Source organism: Danio rerio, chromosome 7, assembly GCF_052040795.2.
Source record: "Danio rerio strain M-AB ecotype USA chromosome 7, GRCz13ab, whole genome shotgun sequence".
Taxonomy (NCBI): Eukaryota; Metazoa; Chordata; class Actinopteri; order Cypriniformes; family Danionidae; genus Danio; species Danio rerio.
This window is the reverse complement of record NC_141027.1, coordinates 39,625,870-39,649,953: the sequence shown is the minus strand read 5'-3', so window position 1 is coordinate 39,649,953 and position 24,084 is coordinate 39,625,870. Positions and strand designations below refer to the sequence as shown.

At 32.5% G+C, this 24,084-nt stretch overlaps 3 protein-coding genes and 3 long non-coding RNA genes across 6 annotated transcripts in view; 3 read left to right on the top strand and 3 right to left on the bottom strand.

Moving 5' to 3' along the window:
* Positions 1-3,607, top strand: part of LOC141375419 (uncharacterized) — a 4,527-nt gene extending 920 nt beyond the window's left edge. Inside the window, exons 2-3 of the long non-coding RNA XR_015496016.1 lie at positions 271-391; positions 3,481-3,607. This is a non-coding gene — a long non-coding RNA (uncharacterized LOC141375419). The remainder of the gene's footprint in view (positions 1-270; positions 392-3,480) is intronic.
* LOC147836063 (uncharacterized) lies at positions 2,302-7,574 on the bottom strand. The gene is made up of 4 exons (XM_087261569.1): positions 6,541-7,574; positions 3,509-3,640; positions 2,867-2,979; positions 2,302-2,673 (listed from the first exon to the last, which is right to left on the bottom strand). The coding sequence occupies exon 1, from the start codon at positions 7,049-7,051 to the stop codon at positions 6,575-6,577; it is 477 nt and encodes a 158-aa protein (XP_087117695.1). The 5' UTR covers positions 7,052-7,574; the 3' UTR covers positions 2,302-2,673; positions 2,867-2,979; positions 3,509-3,640; positions 6,541-6,574.
* Positions 7,546-12,333, top strand: LOC141375420 (uncharacterized). Its single transcript, XR_015496015.1, has 3 exons — positions 7,546-8,005; positions 8,762-8,882; positions 12,014-12,333. It is a non-coding gene; the product is annotated as an uncharacterized LOC141375420 (long non-coding RNA).
* On the bottom strand, positions 10,801-16,582 carry LOC147836062 (uncharacterized). The gene is made up of 4 exons (XM_087261568.1): positions 15,011-16,582; positions 12,042-12,173; positions 11,366-11,478; positions 10,801-11,172 (listed from the first exon to the last, which is right to left on the bottom strand). Exon 1 carries the CDS (start codon positions 15,519-15,521, stop codon positions 15,045-15,047), a length of 477 nt encoding a protein of 158 aa, XP_087117694.1. The 5' UTR covers positions 15,522-16,582; the 3' UTR covers positions 10,801-11,172; positions 11,366-11,478; positions 12,042-12,173; positions 15,011-15,044.
* Positions 16,519-20,793, top strand: LOC141375421 (uncharacterized). Its single transcript, XR_015496018.1, has 2 exons — positions 16,519-17,347; positions 20,474-20,793. It is a non-coding gene; the product is annotated as an uncharacterized LOC141375421 (long non-coding RNA).
* LOC147836061 (uncharacterized) lies at positions 19,261-24,084 on the bottom strand. The gene is made up of 4 exons (XM_087261567.1): positions 23,361-24,084; positions 20,502-20,633; positions 19,826-19,938; positions 19,261-19,632 (listed from the first exon to the last, which is right to left on the bottom strand). Exon 1 carries the CDS (start codon positions 23,869-23,871, stop codon positions 23,395-23,397), a length of 477 nt encoding a protein of 158 aa, XP_087117693.1. The 5' UTR covers positions 23,872-24,084; the 3' UTR covers positions 19,261-19,632; positions 19,826-19,938; positions 20,502-20,633; positions 23,361-23,394.

Sequence of the window (24,084 nt, the reverse complement as noted above, 5' to 3'; positions counted from 1 at the left end):
TGCAATAATAATCAATAATAATAATAAATTTTTTCCGAATGTTAAAGTTTTTGTTCAAAAATACACTAATTAATTCTTAAAAACACACTTGTCTTTGATTTATACTGAAAGAAAGGGTCAGCTTTTGTCACCATAGATTACAGTGCAGATTAAATCCACATTTTGATTGTAGTTTGTAAACATTATGAAGTGCTTGACCTGCCTATTGTTTTAATAGTATGTCATGAGTTTTTCTTTAAATGACTAATTTCTTCTGTATTGTACATGGAGGTCAATGCCAAAATTTGTTACAAAAGAAGATGAGGCGGACTGATCCAGCACTGCTCCAGAGACACCAGCAGCTGCACAGGTACAGACAGAATGCAGCACTGAGGACCGTCAATCTCTACAGGTACAGAGAGGGCTTTATTCCTTACCTTTTGTACATGTTTGAAATTAGGAATGTGTTTTGTTTGTGTGATTTTGTTCCTCTGTGGGGGCACCACAGTAAAATTTTGCATAGGGCACCCTTCTGGCCAGCAGCAGCCCTGCTCATTAGCATGTTGACTTGAGGAAAAGTAAATCCGGAACTATGTTCAAGAAATAAATAAACATTTGAAGAGGGAAATAAACTTTTACTTTCCCCCGCAACATTTGTGTAAATTTATATACATTTTATATACATTTATTTATTTATTAATTTATTTGCATATTTATTTATTTATTTATTAATTTATTTTATATACATTTATTTATTTATATATTTTATATACATTTATTTATTCATTTTATATATATATATATATATATATATATATATATATATATATATATATATATATATATATATATATACATATATATGCATATTTATTTATATTTATTTATTTATTTATATATATTTTATATACATTTATTTATTTGCTGATAACAATGAATATACTTTATTTATAACAATCCCAACTAAATACAGTAGTGGCGGAAAAAATAAGAGACCAATGAGTCTGTTTGTCTGGATTTAAGTAAAATGTTAATAAGCATGTTATTCTATAAAGGTCTGATAACATTTTTTTCTAAATTTTAAATAAAAAATAATGTCTTTTTTAGAGTATTTTTAAGAAAATGGCAACTGTCATAAACAATAATGCTGACTGAAAATCAAGGTCGGTAAATTAACATCTTGACACCTCTAAAGACAGGACCATGTCTAAAAACTTGATACTATCTTGTTATTTCAAGCAAAAGTCATAAATAAATAAATGAACAAAATAATATATATATAGCCCACCTTTGATTTTTTTTCTCTTTTAAATATTTGCCAAATGATGTTTAACAGAGCAAGGAAATTTCCACAGTATGTCTGATAATATTTTTTCTTTTGGTGAAAGTCTTATTTGTTTTATTTTGGCTAGAATAAAAGCAGTTTTTAAATGTTTATAAACCATTTTAAGGTCAAAATTATTAGCCCCTTTAAGCAATTTAACCAGCCCCTTTTAACAAACCATCTTTATACAATGACTTGCATAATTACCCTAACCTGCCTAGTTAGCCTAATTAACCTAGTTAAGCCTTTAAATGTCATTTTAAGCTGTACAGAAGTGTCTTGAAAAATATCCAGAAATATATTCTTTATTGTCATCATGGCAAAGATAAAATAAATAAGTTATTAGTAATTAATTATTAAAACTATTATGTTTAGAAATGTGTTGAAAAAAATTAACAGGGGGGCTAATACTTCTGACTTCAATTGTATATAATTTTTTAAAATGTTAACAGTACTTTACAAAATAAATGATAAAATAGTGACTAACAAAGAAATTTACAACATCTAAAATAATTAAAATATCTTTGATTTTAACACAATAATTTTTTATAGGGAAAAAAAACACTATCTATTAAGCTAACTCTTATTAAGTTTCTTCTTCATTTAAGTCTCTTCTGCTCACCAAACCTGCATTTACTCCAAAGCACAGCAAAAACAGTCCTATTATTATTATTATTATTAATATTATTATTGTTATTATTACTATTACTATTATTATTATTGTTATTATTATTTTATTATTACTATTATTATTATTATTATTATTGTTATTGTTATTACTATTATTACTATTATCAATTTTTTTACCATTTGAGTACTTTTTTATTTGATGTTAAACACATTCAAATAGCAGAATTTATCTGAGATAAAAAGCTTTTGTAACATCATATTACAATGTTGAATAACTTAAAGTGAGTTTTTTGTCAAAGAACATTGTGAAATTAAAAGTTTTATTTAACAAGTACACTAGAAATTGAACAAAAGTGAGGATAAAGTCATTTATATTGTCTTAAATTTTAATTCCGACAAATCCAGTTCTTCTAAATATTCTAGTCATCAAAGAAGGCTGAATAAACTCCTCCCTGTAAGTCTGTCCGCTTTGCCCAGCAGGATGTAGATGGACTGAAGTCCCACCTGAAAGAAGCAGAGGAACAGGATGCTGAAATACTTAGAAATGGAAATGAATATGGTATCAGCAAGCTATCAGAAAATGAACCGCTGTGATCATTGTAATGTATTTTGTCTCTGCTGTGTAGTCTGTTGTCCAGCGGAGGGTTCCAGAAAGTGTGGGATGGCTTTTGAAGGTCGTTTCAGGATGGCCAGCCATTCTGGATCAAGCTTAAGCTTCACGTAGGAGCTTCCTCCACAATCTGCAATGACAAAACAACTGAATCTACTTCTGGATCTCACTTCATACTAAAACATGCTGGATGACAGAAACAGCAGGATCATTACTTGAAGGAACACATTCGTCATGTTAGAGAAACTTGCTTATCTTCAGGGCAGCATTATTCATTATTCTTAGCCTGAAGGGACAAACAGCTTGTTGACACCACAGCCTACCTGAATATTGTTGCTGACCATGACCATCCTTTTATGACCACAGTGTACCCATCTTCTGATGCCAACTTTCAGCAGGATAACATGCCATGTCATGAAGTGCGAATCATCTAAGACTGGAAATATGTCAGAACATGACAATGAGTTCACTGTACTCAAATGGCCTCCAGAGTCACCAGATCTCAATCCAATAGAGCACGTTTGAGATGTGGTGGAACGGGAGATTCGCATCATGGATGTGCAGCCGACAAATCTGCAGCAACTGCTTTCGTGATGCTATCATGTCAATATGGACCAAAATTTCTGATTAAAGTGCCAATTAAAGGCTTTACTAGGTTAATTAGGTTAACTGGGCAAGTTAGGGTAATTAGACAATCGAAAACAATATTGCTTTAGAAAACTAATAATATTGATCCAAAGGTTTTTGTTTTGTTTTTTTACCTAGAAAAAAAAACAAGGAAATACTGTGAAAAATTCCTTCTTCTAATAAACATCATTTGAAAAAGAAAAGAAATTTATGGAGGGCTAATAATTTTGACTTCATATTTCAATTAATGCCATGTAGTGTGTGAAACAGGCTCAATCCAAGGTAACCAAAAGCTTTCGTTTGTCAACAGCACAGAGTGACAGTGAAGGAGGACCCACCTGGTGCTGCATCAGTGTTGAGTCGACTGCAGGTGAGCAGAGATCCAGTATCTGGACTGCAAGTGCTCTAGAAGCGCAGCAGCAGGGCTTCCCAAAGTACTGCTCTTCACTTCCTGTCTGAGGAACTTCTTCCTGTGCACAAGAGCATTCATGTTACTGTACTGATGAATGCCTCAAGAATAAACATGCAGCAGGAAGATGACTTTGGGCATCTACATCTGGAGAAATTCATTGTGAAAGTTTTTATTTCATTAGAGAGGAGTCTGGTGTGTATTAAATCTATTCTAATCCATTTCCAGTTCTAGTTGTTTTTAACACAACAGTAAATCTGACTGCTTGACCCTGAAAACTGCATTTATAATATGTATTGCAATAATTATAAAACACCAAATGTCATTCACTATAAACAAACTAGGTCAAATTTAAAGTCCCCCTCCTGTGCACAACAAATGAACTGTCCAACTGTTGCTTTCCAAACATATATATAAATGAATAAATAAATAAATAAATAAATAAATATATATATATATATATATATATATATATATATATATATATATATATATATATATATATATATATATATATATATATATATATATATATTAGAAATGGGTGTAATTCAATGAACTTTACACATTTGATTAAATAAAGTGAAGTAAGAGTCTTCACTGCTCATCATTGCTGATCTGTACTGTACGCACCAGCTACTGGGAGAGAATGATTCAGCATTTTTATTGTGCAAAGTGTTTTCTATAGGGGTGATTAATGCAGCAAAAATTCATGAAGTCAAGAAATGTTTTACTTATGTATTTATTAGTAGTAATAATAAATTACTAATGCTAGCTAATGGCCACTGTGTGGATCACTGTTACTGCAATAGTTGCCAATAATTGAATTGCCAATCAGTTTATCACAGCCTGTTATAAAGCAAATAAACACCTATTGTAGTTTATGTTTTCATCTTGCCATTGTGTTGTTTTTTCTAGCTTGATAAAGAGAAAACAAATTTAGTGCCAGAATCATTTTAAAAATGCTTATATTTATATATTTATAGCTGAATAGCAATGTCACTTTTCTATTGGCCTCAAAGTAAATGATTTCAGATTCTTTGCACGTTTTTGCAATAAATTTATTTAGAAATGAGGATTGGATAGTAAAAATTGTCACTCGTTAAATCAGTTACTATCAGAGATCATAAATATAAGAAACTAGTTATTATACAATGAGTTTAAGAGTAGGCACTAAGGCCCAACCCTATTTCACTAAGGTCCACTTATTTTAAAATGTCTGGCCTCGCACCTCACTAATAGTAGTAGTAGTAATATAGTATTAGTAATCTCTAGGTCAATAATAATTCTTTAATTAAACTCTGAACTCAGTTTAATCTTATGCTCATGGTTACTCAGAGATTATAGAAATTCATGTCGTAAATTAGGTCAAATTTACTTTTTTATTTATTCAAAACTTACTGAGAATTGCATTAAATTTGACCTTAATAACCACAAAAGATATACTTTATACTTTGTGAATGAATCCGTGTTTTAAATAGTCCAGAGAGCGCTTTACTTCTTTGTTGAATGATTCAGTTGTTTGACCAAATCATCTCACTCATTATACACTACTACCACCTACTGAAAGATTTAGATTCTTATTTTGAGGATTATTTCATTTTTAAAAAATTATATATTTTTTCATATTAAAATGCAATAAAGTACAATAAACATTATTATTTGAAAAAAAGGGATAATTCACATGCACAAAATAATTTTGCCATCATTTTCACACTTTTGTGCCATTTAAATCTGTATCAGTTTCTTGATATTGTAGACTATTTTCAGTAAATATTTAATTGATTACTTCTTATCACATTTATCTCAATAATGACTTGAAATCTTCTTTCGGTGGTAATTTCTGAGTCAATTTTGTAACATTAAACACAGAATTTCACAATAACTTGTATTCATTCATTTCAGGATAACCAATAATATTTTTAAGTGGTCCCTTATCTTTATTTTACCCCAGGGCCTTAAGTATTACATGTTTGCTGAAATAATCAATTGATTTTATTTATGTGTTTTGATAAAAAAGAAGATCCACCCATTCAAAGCACTGAAAAGTGTTTTTTCCAAAAACTTTTAATGTAAATTTTTTTTTTTTGGTTGGGGGTTATGGGGGGGCTACACTTTTCAGTGTGTGTGTATATATATATATATATATATATATATATATATATATATATATATATATATATATATATATATATATATATATATATATATATATAAAATGTAATATTGTCATTTTATTTTTTATTTATTGTATATATATATAATTTATATTATATAATATGAATAATTTATATATATATATATATATATATATATATATATATATATATATATATATATATATATATATATATATATATATATATATGTGTGTGTGTGTGTGTGTGTGTGTGTGTGTGTGTGTGTGTGCGTGTATAAATTGTAATTTTATTTTACATATATATATATATATATATATATATATATATATATATATATATATATATATATATATATTTTTTTTTTTTTTTTTTTTTTTTTTTTTTAATAAGCATCAGGCTTATTTTCTTCTGGTGTTCAGAATCAGGTGGTTTGTCTTGGTCGGGCATCTCAGCTGAGACCTGTCCACTATGGGTGACCCTACCGGTAGCTGTGAAGTACCAGTGGCGTAGCTCTCAGCTTCACTGATGCACACAAGCCCTCACAGCACGTCAAGCTGCAAACCGTGTGAGGGACCCTAACCTACCCTAACCCAACAACTAACACTGACAACCCTAACAACAACCACTATTGTGCCAAAACCACTCAGAGAAGACCAGCAACACGCAAGAAACCGCCTAAACGCATGTCAACCTACATAGCCACAGCACCGACAATCACCAAAACATCCAGCAATGTGATAAAAGGTTGAATGAAAAGTGAAATTTGATGTATTGCAAACTTATTCTGTAACTATATACAATATATACAGTATGTACATACGTGCCCATGATCCTCCATCTGGCACTAGGATGGCTCAGTGCCTGGGCTTCTTCCTCGGCGGCTCCTTGGGCAGCGGCTCCTTGCTGATGTCCACCACGATGTGAGGGGGGACACTGGACCTGGATCTGACCTCTGTGATGACCACACGCCCGTCAGGCAGCTCGGTCTCCAGCAGTGCAGGCCGGTCCAGCTTCTCCCACAGCCGCTGCTTTACCTCCAGTCCGTGCTGAAGAGTGTACCGACCTGCACGCTTCCTCACGGGGGAGTCCATCACACTGTGGTAGACGGTCTGAAATTCCTGCACACTCCTACCGTGGATGGAGAGGGGCTCCTCCTGTGGACACTCACCCACTGGGGAGACGGAAGCTGCAGGACGGAGGGCAGGAAGGACAGCCGCGTTCCGCAGGTGTCGCTGCTCCACGGAGGTGTCCGACATGGTGCGCTCCAGCAAGAAGTCCCTGAGGTGTCCAGGGAGAGTCCTGGTCCTTCTTGATCGTCGCAGAGTCATCATGAACAACTTCTCAAATTGATGTAAGTCAGTCGACAGGAGATTAGTTCAGAGTTTAGTAGCGCTGATCAGGGTTGATGACTTTGTAAACCAACTCAGGTTGCCGCGGTGACAGAATGACGAGGGTCATTTAAATGTAAACAATTGATTTAAGCGTTCAGTCAATTAGAGCAGCACAAGCTGTATGTTTGTACAATCTTTGTTATTAAATACAGAAAATTCTTTAATAATTGTTAGGCATATTAATAGAGGGCCCATAAACCTAAATAAATAAATATTTTCCCCGTTTTTCCTATTTAGGATAGTTTTACTTTTGAACTTGAAAATCGTCACACGTTTCAGTTCACGTCAGAAAAAAAAACATTAATAATATTAAACCAATAAAGTAAAATCTTAGCAATGCCACATGACATCTCCTTTAGCCAATAAAACTTTAAGATATTTGCCATTTGCTTTACATAATTGGAAAACAGGAACTAAATGAGACATCAGCAGACATTATGCTCTCAAAGCACGATGGTATGGAGGACAAAACCTGCAAAAACAACAAATAAATACGCAAATATAAAAATAAATGAGTAAATAAATCCATAAATGCCTGCATAAATAAAATAATAAATAATAAATGAGTAAATAAATAAAAATCCTCATATTCCTGCATTAATAAATAATTAAGTAGTGCGGGCAGGTAAATAATAATTGATAATAGGTTGTTAAATACATTTTATAAGATTTTAAAATTATTTGACGGACTCATAATCAAACGTGACGTTTTTTTTTCCGTGCACGCGCATAGCTATGTGCGCGCGGCGCGCCCCTGTCCACTTATCTGCGGCTGATAGCAGCATATGAATATAATTGATGTAAGTTGCAGCTCTATGCCCAGGAAAAGACAACAGTGGTCTGGAGCCGAGAAGAGGAAGAAAGTACAAGATGAATCGTGTGCATCACTTTCAGGTAATAACAAGTGAATTAGTGAGGCTAGCTAACGTTTAAACTTTGCCACAACTGCATTGTGCTTTAGACGGGACATGCTCCATGACTTTTCACGTTTACCCCTCTTCCCCATGTTGCTGATAATTACACAAACTCAATTATTGTTATTAACTCGTGCATTACTTTACAATTCTGTTTGCACACCAGCTACATACACAATTATTCCACTGTATCTTTTATTTATCATAGTTATTGTGTTATATAATTATATATTATATATCATTCTTTGCAAACTGCAGTTATCATTACTTATTGTTTTGTCTATTTCTACATTTCTTATTGCTGCTGTTGTTGCTTGTATCGCTGCAATGACAATAAAGTCTCTTTAGTCTTTTTGTGCAATACAGTATAAAATAACAAAACTGACGAATATTCTGTCATTTCTAAAAGATCAATAATATAAATGAGTCAAATTACTGTAAGCCACATGCCAGAAACCATTTTTATTGCAATAATAATCAATAATAATAATAAATTTTTTCCGAATGTTAAAGTTTTTGTTCAAAAATACACTAATTAATTCTTAAAAACACACTTGTCTTTGATTTATACTGAAAGAAAGGGTCAGCTTTTGTCACCATAGATTACAGTGCAGATTAAATCCACATTTTGATTGTAGTTTGTAAACATTATGAAGTGCTTGACCTGCCTATTGTTTTAATAGTATGTCATGAGTTTTTCTTTAAATGACTAATTTCTTCTGTATTGTACATGGAGGTCAATGCCAAAATTTGTTACAAAAGAAGATGAGGCGGACTGATCCAGCACTGCTCCAGAGACACCAGCAGCTGCACAGGTACAGACAGAATGCAGCACTGAGGACCGTCAATCTCTACAGGTACAGAGAGGGCTTTATTCCTTACCTTTTGTACATGTTTGAAATTAGGAATGTGTTTTGTTTGTGTGATTTTGTTCCTCTGTGGGGGCACCACAGTAAAATTTTGCATAGGGCACCCTTCTGGCCAGCAGCAGCCCTGCTCATTAGCATGTTGACTTGAGGAAAAGTAAATCCGGAACTATGTTCAAGAAATAAATAAACATTTGAAGAGGGAAATAAACTTTTACTTTCCCCCGCAACATTTGTGTAAATTTATATACATTTTATATACATTTATTTATTTATTAATTTATTTGCATATTTATTTATTTATTTATTAATTTATTTTATATACATTTATTTATTTATATATTTTATATACATTTATTTATTCATTTTATATATATATATATATATATATATATATATATATATATATATATATATATATATATATATATATATATATATACATATATATGCATATTTATTTATATTTATTTATTTATTTATATATATTTTATATACATTTATTTATTTGCTGATAACAATGAATATACTTTATTTATAACAATCCCAACTAAATACAGTAGTGGCGGAAAAAATAAGAGACCAATGAGTCTGTTTGTCTGGATTTAAGTAAAATGTTAATAAGCATGTTATTCTATAAAGGTCTGATAACATTTTTTTCTAAATTTTAAATAAAAAATAATGTCTTTTTTAGAGTATTTTTAAGAAAATGGCAACTGTCATAAACAATAATGCTGACTGAAAATCAAGGTCGGTAAATTAACATCTTGACACCTCTAAAGACAGGACCATGTCTAAAAACTTGATACTATCTTGTTATTTCAAGCAAAAGTCATAAATAAATAAATGAACAAAATAATATATATATAGCCCACCTTTGATTTTTTTTCTCTTTTAAATATTTGCCAAATGATGTTTAACAGAGCAAGGAAATTTCCACAGTATGTCTGATAATATTTTTTCTTTTGGTGAAAGTCTTATTTGTTTTATTTTGGCTAGAATAAAAGCAGTTTTTAAATGTTTATAAACCATTTTAAGGTCAAAATTATTAGCCCCTTTAAGCAATTTAACCAGCCCCTTTTAACAAACCATCTTTATACAATGACTTGCATAATTACCCTAACCTGCCTAGTTAGCCTAATTAACCTAGTTAAGCCTTTAAATGTCATTTTAAGCTGTACAGAAGTGTCTTGAAAAATATCCAGAAATATATTCTTTATTGTCATCATGGCAAAGATAAAATAAATAAGTTATTAGTAATTAATTATTAAAACTATTATGTTTAGAAATGTGTTGAAAAAAATTAACAGGGGGGCTAATACTTCTGACTTCAATTGTATATAATTTTTTAAAATGTTAACAGTACTTTACAAAATAAATGATAAAATAGTGACTAACAAAGAAATTTACAACATCTAAAATAATTAAAATATCTTTGATTTTAACACAATAATTTTTTATAGGGAAAAAAAACACTATCTATTAAGCTAACTCTTATTAAGTTTCTTCTTCATTTAAGTCTCTTCTGCTCACCAAACCTGCATTTACTCCAAAGCACAGCAAAAACAGTCCTATTATTATTATTATTATTAATATTATTATTGTTATTATTACTATTACTATTATTATTATTGTTATTATTATTTTATTATTACTATTATTATTATTATTATTATTGTTATTGTTATTACTATTATTACTATTATCAATTTTTTTACCATTTGAGTACTTTTTTATTTGATGTTAAACACATTCAAATAGCAGAATTTATCTGAGATAAAAAGCTTTTGTAACATCATATTACAATGTTGAATAACTTAAAGTGAGTTTTTTGTCAAAGAACATTGTGAAATTAAAAGTTTTATTTAACAAGTACACTAGAAATTGAACAAAAGTGAGGATAAAGTCATTTATATTGTCTTAAATTTTAATTCCGACAAATCCAGTTCTTCTAAATATTCTAGTCATCAAAGAAGGCTGAATAAACTCCTCCCTGTAAGTCTGTCCGCTTTGCCCAGCAGGATGTAGATGGACTGAAGTCCCACCTGAAAGAAGCAGAGGAACAGGATGCTGAAATACTTAGAAATGGAAATGAATATGGTATCAGCAAGCTATCAGAAAATGAACCGCTGTGATCATTGTAATGTATTTTGTCTCTGCTGTGTAGTCTGTTGTCCAGCGGAGGGTTCCAGAAAGTGTGGGATGGCTTTTGAAGGTCGTTTCAGGATGGCCAGCCATTCTGGATCAAGCTTAAGCTTCACGTAGGAGCTTCCTCCACAATCTGCAATGACAAAACAACTGAATCTACTTCTGGATCTCACTTCATACTAAAACATGCTGGATGACAGAAACAGCAGGATCATTACTTGAAGGAACACATTCGTCATGTTAGAGAAACTTGCTTATCTTCAGGGCAGCATTATTCATTATTCTTAGCCTGAAGGGACAAACAGCTTGTTGACACCACAGCCTACCTGAATATTGTTGCTGACCATGACCATCCTTTTATGACCACAGTGTACCCATCTTCTGATGCCAACTTTCAGCAGGATAACATGCCATGTCATGAAGTGCGAATCATCTAAGACTGGAAATATGTCAGAACATGACAATGAGTTCACTGTACTCAAATGGCCTCCAGAGTCACCAGATCTCAATCCAATAGAGCACGTTTGAGATGTGGTGGAACGGGAGATTCGCATCATGGATGTGCAGCCGACAAATCTGCAGCAACTGCTTTCGTGATGCTATCATGTCAATATGGACCAAAATTTCTGATTAAAGTGCCAATTAAAGGCTTTACTAGGTTAATTAGGTTAACTGGGCAAGTTAGGGTAATTAGGCAAGTCATTGTATAACAGTGGTTTGGTCTGTAGACAATCGAAAACAATATTGCTTTAGAAAACTAATAATATTGATCCAAAGGTTTTTGTTGTTTTTTTTACCTAGAAAAAAAAAACAAGGAAATACTGTGAAAAATTCCTTCTTCTAATAAACATCATTTGAAAAAGAAAAGAAATTTACGGAGGGCTAATAATTTTGACTTCATATTTCAATTAATGCCATGTAGTGTGTGAAACAGGCTCAATCCAAGGTAACCAAAAGCTTTCGTTTGTCAACAGCACAGAGTGACAGTGAAGGAGGACCCACCTGGTGCTGCATCAGTGTTGAGTCGACTGCAGGTGAGCAGAGATCCAGTATCTGGACTGCAAGTGCTCTAGAAGCGCAGCAGCAGGGCTTCCCAAAGTACTGCTCTTCACTTCCTGTCTGAGGAACTTCTTCCTGCGCACAAGAGCATTCATGTTACTGTACTGATGAATGCCTCAAGAATAAACATGCAGCAGGAAGATGACTTTGGGCATCTACATCTGGAGAAATTCATTGAGAAAGTTTTTATTTCATTAGAGAGGAGTCTGGTGTGTATTAAATCTATTCTAATCCATTTCCAGTTCTAGTTGTTTTTAACACAACAGTAAATCTGACTGCTTGACCCTGAAAACTGCATTTATAATATGTATTGCAATAATTATAAAACACCAAATGTCATTCACTATAAACAAACTAGGTCAAATTTAAAGTCCCCCTCCTGTGCACAACAAATGAACTGTCCAACTGTTGCTTTCCAAACATATATATAAATGAATAAATAAATAAATATATATATATATATATATATATATATATATATTAGAAATGGGTGTAATTCAATGAACTTTACACATTTGATTAAATAAAGTGAAGTAAGAGTCTTCACTGCTCATCATTGCTGATCTGTACTGTACGCACCAGCTACTGGGAGAGAATGATTCAGCATTTTTATTGTGCAAAGTGTTTTCTATAGGGGTGATTAATGCAGCAAAAATTCATGAAGTCAAGAAATGTTTTACTTATGTATTTATTAGTAGTAATAATAAATTACTAATGCTAGCTAATGGCCACTGTGTGGATCACTGTTACTGCAATAGTTGCCAATAATTGAATTGCCAATCAGTTTATCACAGCCTGTTATAAAGCAAATAAACACCTATTGTAGTTTATGTTTTCATCTTGCCATTGTGTTGTTTTTTCTAGCTTGATAAAGAGAAAACAAATTTAGTGCCAGAATCATTTTTAAAGTGCTTATATTTATATATTTATAGCTGAATAGCAATGTCACTTTTCTATTGGCCTCAAAGTAAATGATTTCAGATTCTTTGCACGTTTTTGCAATAAATTTATTTAGAAATGAGGATTGGATAGTAAAAATTGTCACTCGTTAAATCAGTTACTATCAGAGATCATAAATATAAGAAACTAGTTATTATACACTGAGTTTAAGAGTAGGCACTAAGGCCCAACCCTATTTCACTAAGGTCCAATTATTTTAAAATGTCTGGCCTCGCACCTCACTAATAGTAGTAGTAGTAATATAGTATTAGTAATCTCTAGGTCAATAATAATTCTTTAATTAAACTCTGAACTCAGTTTAATCTTATGCTCATGGTTACTCAGAGATTATAGAAATTCATGTCGTAAATTAGGTCAAATTTACTTTTTTATTTATTCAAAACTTACTGAGAATTGCATTAAATTTGACCTTAATAACCACAAAAGATATACTTTATACTTTGTGAATGAATCCGTGTTTTAAATAGTCCAGAGAGCGCTTTACTTCTTTGTTGAATGATTCAGTTGTTTGACCAAATCATCTCACTCATTAGACACTACTACCACCTACTGAAAGATTTAGATTCTTATTTTGAGGATTATTTCATTTTTTAAAAATTATATATTTTTTCATATTAAAATGCAATAAAGTACAATAAACATTATTATTTGAAAAAAAGGGATAATTCACATGCACAAAATAATTTTGCCATCATTTTCACACTTTTGTGCCATTTAAATCTGTATCAGTTTCTTGATATTGTAGACTATTTTCAGTAAATGTTTAATTGATTACTTCTTATCACATTTATCTCAATAATGACTTGAAATCTTCTTTCGGTGGTAATTTCTGAGTCAATTTTATAACATTAAACACAGAATTTCACAATAACTTGTATTCATTCATTTCAGGATAACCAATAATATTTTTAAGTGGTCCCTTATCTTTATTTTACCCCAGGGCCTTAAGTATTACATGTTTGCTGAAATAATCAATTGATTTTATTTATGTGTTTTGATAAAAAAGAAGATCCACCCATTTCAAAGCACTGAAAAGTGTTTTTTCCAAAACCTTTTAATTAAAATTTATTTTTTTGGTTGGGGGTTATGGGGGGGCTACACTTTTCAGTGTGTGTATATATATATATATATATATATATATATATATATATATATATATATATATATATATATATATATATATATATATATATATATATATAAAATGTAATATTGTCATTTTATTTTTTATTTATTGTATATATATATAAAATTTATATTATATAATATGAATAATTTATATATATTTATATATATATATATATATATATATATATATATATATATATATATATTATATATATATATATATATATATATATATATATATATGTGTGTGTGTGTGTGTGTGTGTGTGTGCGTGTATAAATTGTAATTTTATTTTACATATATATATATATATATATATATATATATATATATATATATATATATATATATATTTTTTTTTTTTTTTTTTTTTTTTTTTTTTTTTTTTTATAAGCATCAGGCTTATTTTCTTCTGGTGTTCAGAATCAGGTGGTTTGTCTTGGTCGGGCATCTCAGCTGAGACCTGTCCACTATGGGTGACCCTACCGGTAGCTGTGAAGTACCAGTGGCGTAGCTCTCAGCTTCACTGATGCACACAAGCCCTCACAGCACGTCAAGCTGCAAACCGTGTGAGGGACCCTAACCTACCCTAACCCAACAACTAACACTGACAACCCTAACAACAACCACTATTGTGCCAAAACCACTCAGAGAAGACCAGCAACACGCAAGAAACCGCCTAAACGCATGTCAACCTACATAGCCACAGCACCGACAATCACCAAAACATCCAGCAATGTGATGAAAGGTTGAATGAAAAGTGAAATTTGATGTATTGCAAACTTATTCTGTAACTATATACAATATATACAGTATGTACATACGTGCCCATGATCCTCCATCTGGCACTAGGATGGCTCAGTGCCTGGGCTTCTTCCTCGGCGGCTCCTTGGGCAGCGGCTCCTTGCTGATGTCCACCACGATGTGAGGGGGGACACTGGACCTGGATCTGACCTCTGTGATGACCACACGCCCGTCAGGCAGCTCGGTCTCCAGCAGTGCAGGCCGGTCCAGCTTCTCCCACAGCCGCTGCTTTACCTCCAGTCCGTGCTGAAGAGTGTACCGACCTGCACGCTTCCTCACGGGGGAGTCCATCACACTGTGGTAGACGGTCTGAAATTCCTGCACACTCCTACCGTGGATGGAGAGGGGCTCCTCCTGTGGACACTCACCCACTGGGGAGACGGAAGCTGCAGGACGGAGGGCAGGAAGGACAGCCGCGTTCCGCAGGTGTCGCTGCTCCACGGAGGTGTCCGACATGGTGCGCTCCAGCAAGAAGTCCCTGAGGTGTCCAGGGAGAGTCCTGGTCCTTCTTGATCGTCGCAGAGTCATCATGAACAACTTCTCAAATTGATGTAAGTCAGTCGACAGGAGATTAGTTCAGAGTTTAGTAGCGCTGATCAGGGTTGATGACTTTGTAAACCAACTCAGGTTGCCGCGGTGACAGAATGACGAGGGTCATTTAAATGTAAACAATTGATTTAAGCGTTCAGTCAATTAGAGCAGCACGAGCTGTATGTTTGTACAATCTTTGTTATTAAATACAGAAAATTCTTTAATAATTGTTAGGCATATTAATAGAGGGCCCATAAACCTAAATAAATAAATATTTTCCCCGTTTTTCCTATTTAGGATAGTTTTACTTTTGAACTTGAAAATCGTCACACGTTTCAGTTCACGTCAGAAAAAAAACATTAATAATATTAAACCAATAAAGTAAAATCTTAGCAATGCCACATGACATCTCCTTTAGCCAATAAAACTTTAAGATATTTGCCATTTGCTTTACATAATTGGAAAACAGGAACTAAGACATCAGCAGACATTATGCTCTCAAAGCACGATGGTATGGAGGACAAAACCTGCAAAAACAACAAATAAATACCCAAATATAAAAATAAATGAGTAAATAAATCCATAAATGCCTGCATAAATAAAATAATAAATAATAAATGAGTAAATAAATAAAAATCCTCATATTCCTGCATTAATAAATAATTAAGTAGTGCGGGCAGGTAAATAATAATTGATAATAGGTTGTTAAATACATTTTATAAGATTTTAAAATTATTTGACGGACTCATAATCAAACGTGACGTTTTTTTTTCCGTGCACGCGCATAGCTATGTGCGCGCGGCGCGCCCCTGTCCACTTATCTGCGGCTGATAGCAGCATATGAATATAATTGATGTAAGTTGCAGCTCTATGCCCAGGAAAAGACAACAGTGGTCTGGAGCCGAGAAGAGGAAGAAAGTACAAGATGAATCGTGTGCATCACTTTCAGGTAATAACAAGTGAATTAGTGAGGCTAGCTAACGTTTAAACTTTGCCACAACTGCATTGTGCTTTAGACGGGACATGCTCCATGACTTTTCACGTTTGCCCCTCTTCCCCATGTTGCTGATAATTACACAAACTCAATTATTGTTATTAACTCGTGCATTACTTTACAATTCTGTTTGCACACCAGCTACATACACAATTATTCCACTGTATCTTTTATTTATCATAGTTATTGTGTTATATAATTATATATTATATATCATTCTTTGCAAACTGCAGTTATCATTACTTATTGTTTTGTCTATTTCTACATTTCTTATTGCTGCTGTTGTTGCTTGTATCGCTGCAATGACAATAAAGTCTCTTTAGTCTTTTTGTGCAATACAGTATAAAATAACAAAACTGACGAATATTCTGTCATTTCTAAAAGATCAATAATATAAATGAGTCAAATTACTGTAAGCCACATGCCAGAAACCATTTTTATTGCAATAATAATCAATAATAATAATAAATTTTTTCCGAATGTTAAAGTTTTTGTTCAAAAATACACTAATTAATTCTTAAAAACACACTTGTCTTTGATTTATACTGAAAGAAAGGGTCAGCTTTTGTCACCATAGATTACAGTGCAGATTAAATCCACATTTTGATTGTAGTTTGTAAACATTATGAAGTGCTTGACCTGCCTATTGTTTTAATAGTATGTCATGAGTTTTTCTTTAAATGACTAATTTCTTCTGTATTGTACATGGAGGTCAATGCCAAAATTTGTTACAAAAGAAGATGAGGCGGCCTGATCCAGCACTGCTCCAGAGACACCAGCAGCTGCACAGGTACAGACAGAATGCAGCACTGAGGACCGTCAATCTCTACAGGTACAGAGAGGGCTTTATTCCTTACCTTTTGTACATGTTTGAAATTAGGAATGTGTTTTGTTTGTGTGATTTTGTTCCTCTGTGGGGGCACCACAGTAAAATTTTGCATAGGGCACCCTTCTGGCCAGCAGCAGCCCTGCTCATTAGCATGTTGACTTGAGGAAAAGTAAATCCGGAACTATGTTCAAGAAATAAATAAACATTTGAAGAGGGAAATAAACTTTTACTTTCCCCCGCAACATTTGTGTAAATTTATATACATTTTATATACATTTATTTATTTATTAATTTATTTGCTTATTTATTTATTTATTTATTTATTTATTTATTTTATATACATTTATTTATTTATATATTTTATATACATTTATTTATTCATTTTATATATATATATATATATATATATATATATATATATATATATATATATATATATATATATATATACATATATATGCATATTTATTTATATTTATTTATTTATTTATATATATTTTATATACATTTATTTATTTGCTGATAACAATGAATATACTTTATTTATAACAATCCCAACTAAATACAGTAGTGGCGGAAAAAATAAGAGACCAATGAGTCTGTTTGTCTGGATTTAAGTAAAATGTTAAAAAGCATGTTATTCTATAAAGGTCTGATAACATTTTTTTCTAAATTTTAAATAAAAAATAATGTCTTTTTTAGAGTATTTTTAAGAAAATGGCAACTGTCATAAACAATAATGCTGACTGAAAATCAAGGTCGGTAAATTAACATCTTGACAACTCTAAAGACAGGACCATGTCTAAAAACTTGATACTATCTTGTTATTTCAAGCAAAAGTCATAAATAAATAAATGAACAAAATAATATATATATAGCCCACCTTTGATTTTTTTTCTCTTTTAAATATTTGCCAAATGATGTTTAACAGAGCAAGGAAATTTCCACAGTATGTCTGATAATATTTTTTCTTTTGGTGAAAGTCTTATTTGTTTTATTTTGGCTAGAATAAAAGCAGTTTTTAAATGTTTATAAACCATTTTAAGGTCAAAATTATTAGCCCCTTTAAGCAATTTAACCAGCCCCTTTTAACAAACCATCTTTATACAATGACTTGCATAATTACCCTAACCTGCCTAGTTAGCCTAATTAACCTAGTTAAGCCTTTAAATGTCATTTTAAGCTGTACAGAAGTGTCTTGAAAAATATCCAGAAATATATTCTTTATTGTCATCATGGCAAAGATAAAATAAATAAGTTATTAGTAATTAATTATTAAAACTATTATGTTTAGAAATGTGTTGAAAAAAATTAACAGGGGGGCTAATACTTCTGACTTCAATTGTATATAATTTTTTAAAATGTTAACAGTACTTTACAAAATAAATGATAAAATAGTGACTAACAAAGAAATTTACAACATCTAAAATAATTAAAATATCTTTGATTTTAACACAATAATTTTTTATAGGGAAAAAAACACTATCTATTAAGCTAACTCTTATTAAGTTTCTTCTTCATTTAAGTCTCTTCTGCTCACCAAACCTGCATTTACTCCAAAGCACAGCAAAAACAGTCCTATTATTATTATTATTAATATTATTATTGTTATTATTACTATTACTATTATTATTATTGTTATTATTATTTTATTATTACTATTATTATTATTATTATTATTATTGTTATTGTTATTACTATTATTACTATTATAAATTTTTTTACCATTTGAGTACTTTTTTATTTGATGTTAAACACATTCAAATAGCAGAATTTATCTGAGATAAAAAGCTTTTGTAACATCATATTACAATGTTGAATAACTTAAAGTGAGTTTTTTGTCAAAGAACATTGTGAAATTAAAAGTTTTATTTAACAAGTACACTAGAAATTGAACAAAAGTGAGGATAAAGTCATTTATATTGTCTTAAATTTTAATTCCGACAAATCCAGTTCTTCTAAATATTCTAGTCATCAAAGAAGGCTGAATAAACTCCTCCCTGTAAGTCTGTCCGCTTTGCCCAGCAGGATGTAGATGGACTGAAGTCCCACCTGAAAGAAGCAGAGGAACAGGATGCTGAAATACTTAGAAATGGAAATGAATATGGTATCAGCAAGCTATCAGAAAATGAACCGCTGTGATCATTGTAATGTATTTTGTCTCTGCTGTGTAGTCTGTTGTCCAGCGGAGGGTTCCAGAAAGTGTGGGATGGCTTTTGAAGGTCGTTTCAGGATGGCCAGCCATTCTGGATCAAGCTTAAGCTTCACGTAGGAGCTTCCTCCACAATCTGCAATGACAAAACAACTGAATCTACTTCTGGATCTCACTTCATACTAAAACATGCTGGATGACAGAAACAGCAGGATCATTACTTGAAGGAACACATTCGTCATGTTAGAGAAACTTGCTTATCTTCAGGGCAGCATTATTCATTATTCTTAGCCTGAAGGGACAAACAGCTTGTTGACACCACAGCCTACCTGAATATTGTTGCTGACCATGACCATCCTTTTATGACCACAGTGTACCCATCTTCTGATGCCAACTTTCAGCAGGATAACATGCCATGTCATGAAGTGCGAATCATCTAAGACTGGAAATATGTCAGAACATGACAATGAGTTCACTGTACTCAAATGGCCTCCAGAGTCACCAGATCTCAATCCAATAGAGCACGTTTGAGATGTGGTGGAACGGGAGATTCGCATCATGGATGTGCAGCCGACAAATCTGCAGCAACTGCTTTCGTGATGCTATCATGTCAATATGGACCAAAATTTCTGATTAAAGTGCCAATTAAAGGCTTTACTAGGTTAATTAGGTTAACTGGGCAAGTTAGGGTAATTAGGCAAGTCATTGTATAACAGTGGTTTGGTCTGTAGACAATCGAAAACAATATTGCTTTAGAAAACTAATAATATTGATCCAAAGGTTTTTGTTTTTTTTTTTACCTAGAAAAAAAAAACAAGGAAATACTGTGAAAAATTCCTTCTTCTAATAAACATCATTTGAAAAAGAAAAGAAATTTATGGAGGGCTAATAATTTTGACTTCATATTTCAATGAATGCCATGTAGTGTGTGAAACAGGCTCAATCCAAGGTAACCAAAAGCTTTCGTTTGTCAACAGCACAGAGTGACAGTGAAGGAGGACCCACCTGGTGCTGCATCAGTGTTGAGTCGACTGCAGGTGAGCAGAGATCCAGTATCTGGACTGCAAGTGCTCTAGAAGCGCAGCAGCAGGGCTTCCCAAAGTACTGCTCTTCACTTCCTGTCTGAGGAACTTCTTCCTGCGCACAAGAGCATTCATGTTACTGTACTGATGAATGCCTCAAGAATAAACATGCAGCAGGAAGATGACTTTGGGCATCTACATCTGGAGAAATTCATTGAGAAAGTTTTTATTTCATTAGAGAGGAGTCTGGTGTGTATTAAATCTATTCTAATCCATTTCCAGTTCTAGTTGTTTTTAACACAACAGTAAATCTGACTGCTTGACCCTGAAAACTGCATTTATAATATGTATTGCAATAATTATAAAACACCAAATGTCATTCACTATAAACAAACTAGGTCAAATTTAAAGTCCCCCTCCTGTGCACAACAAATGAACTGTCCAACTGTTGCTTTCCAAACATATATATAAATGAATAAATAAATGAATAAATAAATAAATAAATATATATATATATATATATATATATATATATATATATATATATATATATATATATATATATATATATATATATATATATATATATATATATATATATATATATATTAGAAATGGGTGTAATTCAATGAACTTTACACATTTGATTAAATAAAGTGAAGTAAGAGTCTTCACTGCTCATCATTGCTGATCTGTACTGTACGCACCAGCTACTGGGAGAGAATGATTCAGCCTTTTTATTGTGCAAAGTGTTTTCTATAGGGGTGATTAATGCAGCAAAAATTCATGAAGTCAAGAAATGTTTTACTTATGTATTTATTAGTAGTAATAATAAATTACTAATGCTAGCTAATGGCCACTGTGTGTATCACTGTTACTGCAATAGTTGCCAATAATTGAATTGCCAATCAGTTTATCACAGCCTGTTATAAAGCAAATAAACACCTATTGTAGTTTATGTTTTCATCTTGCCATTGTGTTGTTTTTTCTAGCTTGATAAAGAGAAAACAAATTTAGTGCCAGAATCATTTTTAAAATGCTTATATTTATATATTTATAGCTGAATAGCAATGTCACTTTTCTATTGGCCTCAAAGTAAATGATTTCAGATTCTTTGCACGTTTTTGCAATAAATTTATTTAGAAATGAGGATTGGATAGTAAAAATTGTCACTCGTTAAATCAGTTACTATCAGAGATCATAAATATAAGAAACTAGTTATTATACACTGAGTTTAAGAGTAGGCACTAAGGCCCAACCCTATTTCACTAAGGTCCACTTATTTTAAAATGTCTGGCCTCGCACCTCACTAATAGTAGTAGTAGTAATATAGTATTAGTAATCTCTAGGTCAATAATAATTCTTTAATTAAACTCTGAACTCAGTTTAATCTTATGCTCATGGTTACTCAGAGATTATAGAAATTCATGTCGTAAATTAGGTCAAATTTACTTTTTTATTTATTCAAAACTTACTGAGAATTGCATTAAATTTGACCTTAATAACCACAAAAGATATACTTTATACTTTGTGAATGAATCCGTGTTTTAAATAGTCCAGAGAGCGCTTTACTTCTTTGTTGAATGATTCAGTTGTTTGACCAAATCATCTCACTCATTAGACACTACTACCACCTACTGAAAGATTTAGATTCTTATTTTGAGGATTATTTCATTTTTAAAAAATTATATATTTTTTCATATTAAAATGCAATAAAGTACAATAAACATTATTATTTGAAAAAAAGGGATAATTCACATGCACAAAATAATTTTGCCATCATTTTCACACTTTTGTGCCATTTAAATCTGTATCAGTTTCTTGATATTGTAGACTATTTTCAGTAAATATTTAATTGATTACTTCTTATCACATTTATCTCAATAATGACTTGAAATCTTCTTTCGGTGGTAATTTCTGAGTCAATTTTGTAACATTAAACACAGAATTTCACAATAACTTGTATTCATTCATTTCAGGATAACCAATAATATTTTTAAGTGGTCCCTTATCTTTATTTTACCCCAGGGCCTTAAGTATTACATGTTTGCTGAAATAATCAATTGATTTTATTTATGTGTTTTGATAAAAAAGAAGATCCACCCATTTCAAAGCACTGAAAAGTGTTTTTTCCAAACACTTTTAATTTAAATTTTTTTTTTTGGTTGGGGGTTATGGGGGGGCTACACTTTTCAGTGTGTGTATATATATATATATATATATATATATATATATATATATATATATATATATATGTGTGTGTGTGTGTGTGTGTGCGTGTATAAATTGTAATTTTATTTTACATATATATATATATATATATATATATATATATATATATATATATATATATATATATATATATATATATATATATATTTTTTTTTTTTTTTTTTTTTTTTTTTTAATAAGCATCAGGCTTATTTTCTTCTGCTGTTCAGAATCAGGTGGTTTGTCTTGGTCGGGCATCTCAGCTGAGACCTGTCCACTATGGGTGACCCTACCGGTAGCTGTGAAGTACCAGTGGCGTAGCTCTCAGCTTCACTGATGCACACAAGCCCTCACAGCACGTCAAGCTGCAAACCGTGTGAGGGACCCTAACCTACCCTAACCCAACAACTAACACTGACAACCCTAACAACAACCACTATTGTGCCAAAACCACTCAGAGAAGACCAGCAACACGCAAGAAACCGCCTAAACGCATGTCAACCTACATAGCCACAGCACCGACAATCACCAAAACATCCAGCAATGTGATGAAAGGTTGAATGAAAAGTGAAATTTGATGTATTGCAAACTTATTCTGTAACTATATACAATATATACAGTATGTACATACGTGCCCATGATCCTCCATCTGGCACTAGGATGGCTCAGTGCCTGGGCTTCTTCCTCGGGGGCTCCTTGGGCAGCGGCTCCTTGCTGATGTCCACCACGATGTGAGGGGGGACACTGGACCTGGATCTGACCTCTGTGATGACCACACGTCCGTCAGGCAGCTCGGTCTCCAGCAGTGCAGGCCGGTCCAGCTTCTCCCACAGCCGCTGCTTTACCTCCAGTCCGTGCTGAAGAGTGTACCGACCTGCACGCTTCCTCACGGGGGAGTCCATCACACTGTGGTAGACGGTCTGAAATTCCTGCACACTCCTACCGTGGATGGAGAGGGGCTCCTCCTGTGGACACTCACCCACTGGGGAGACGGAAGCTGCAGGACGGAGGGCAGGAAGGACAGCCGCGTTCCGCAGGTGTCGCTGCTCCACGGAGGTGTCCGACATGGTGCGCTCCAGCAAGAAGTCCCTGAGGTGTCCAGGGAGAGTCCTGGTCCTTCTTGATCGTCGCAGAGTCATCATGAACAACTTCTCAAATTGATGTAAGTCAGTCGACAGGAGATTAGTTCAGAGTTTAGTAGCGCTGATCAGGGTTGATGACTTTGTAAACCAACTCAGGTTGCCGCGGTGACAGAATGACGAGGGTCATTTAAATGTAAACAATTGATTTAAGCGTTCAGTCAATTAGAGCAGCACGAGCTGTATGTTTGTACAATCTTTGTTATTAAATACAGA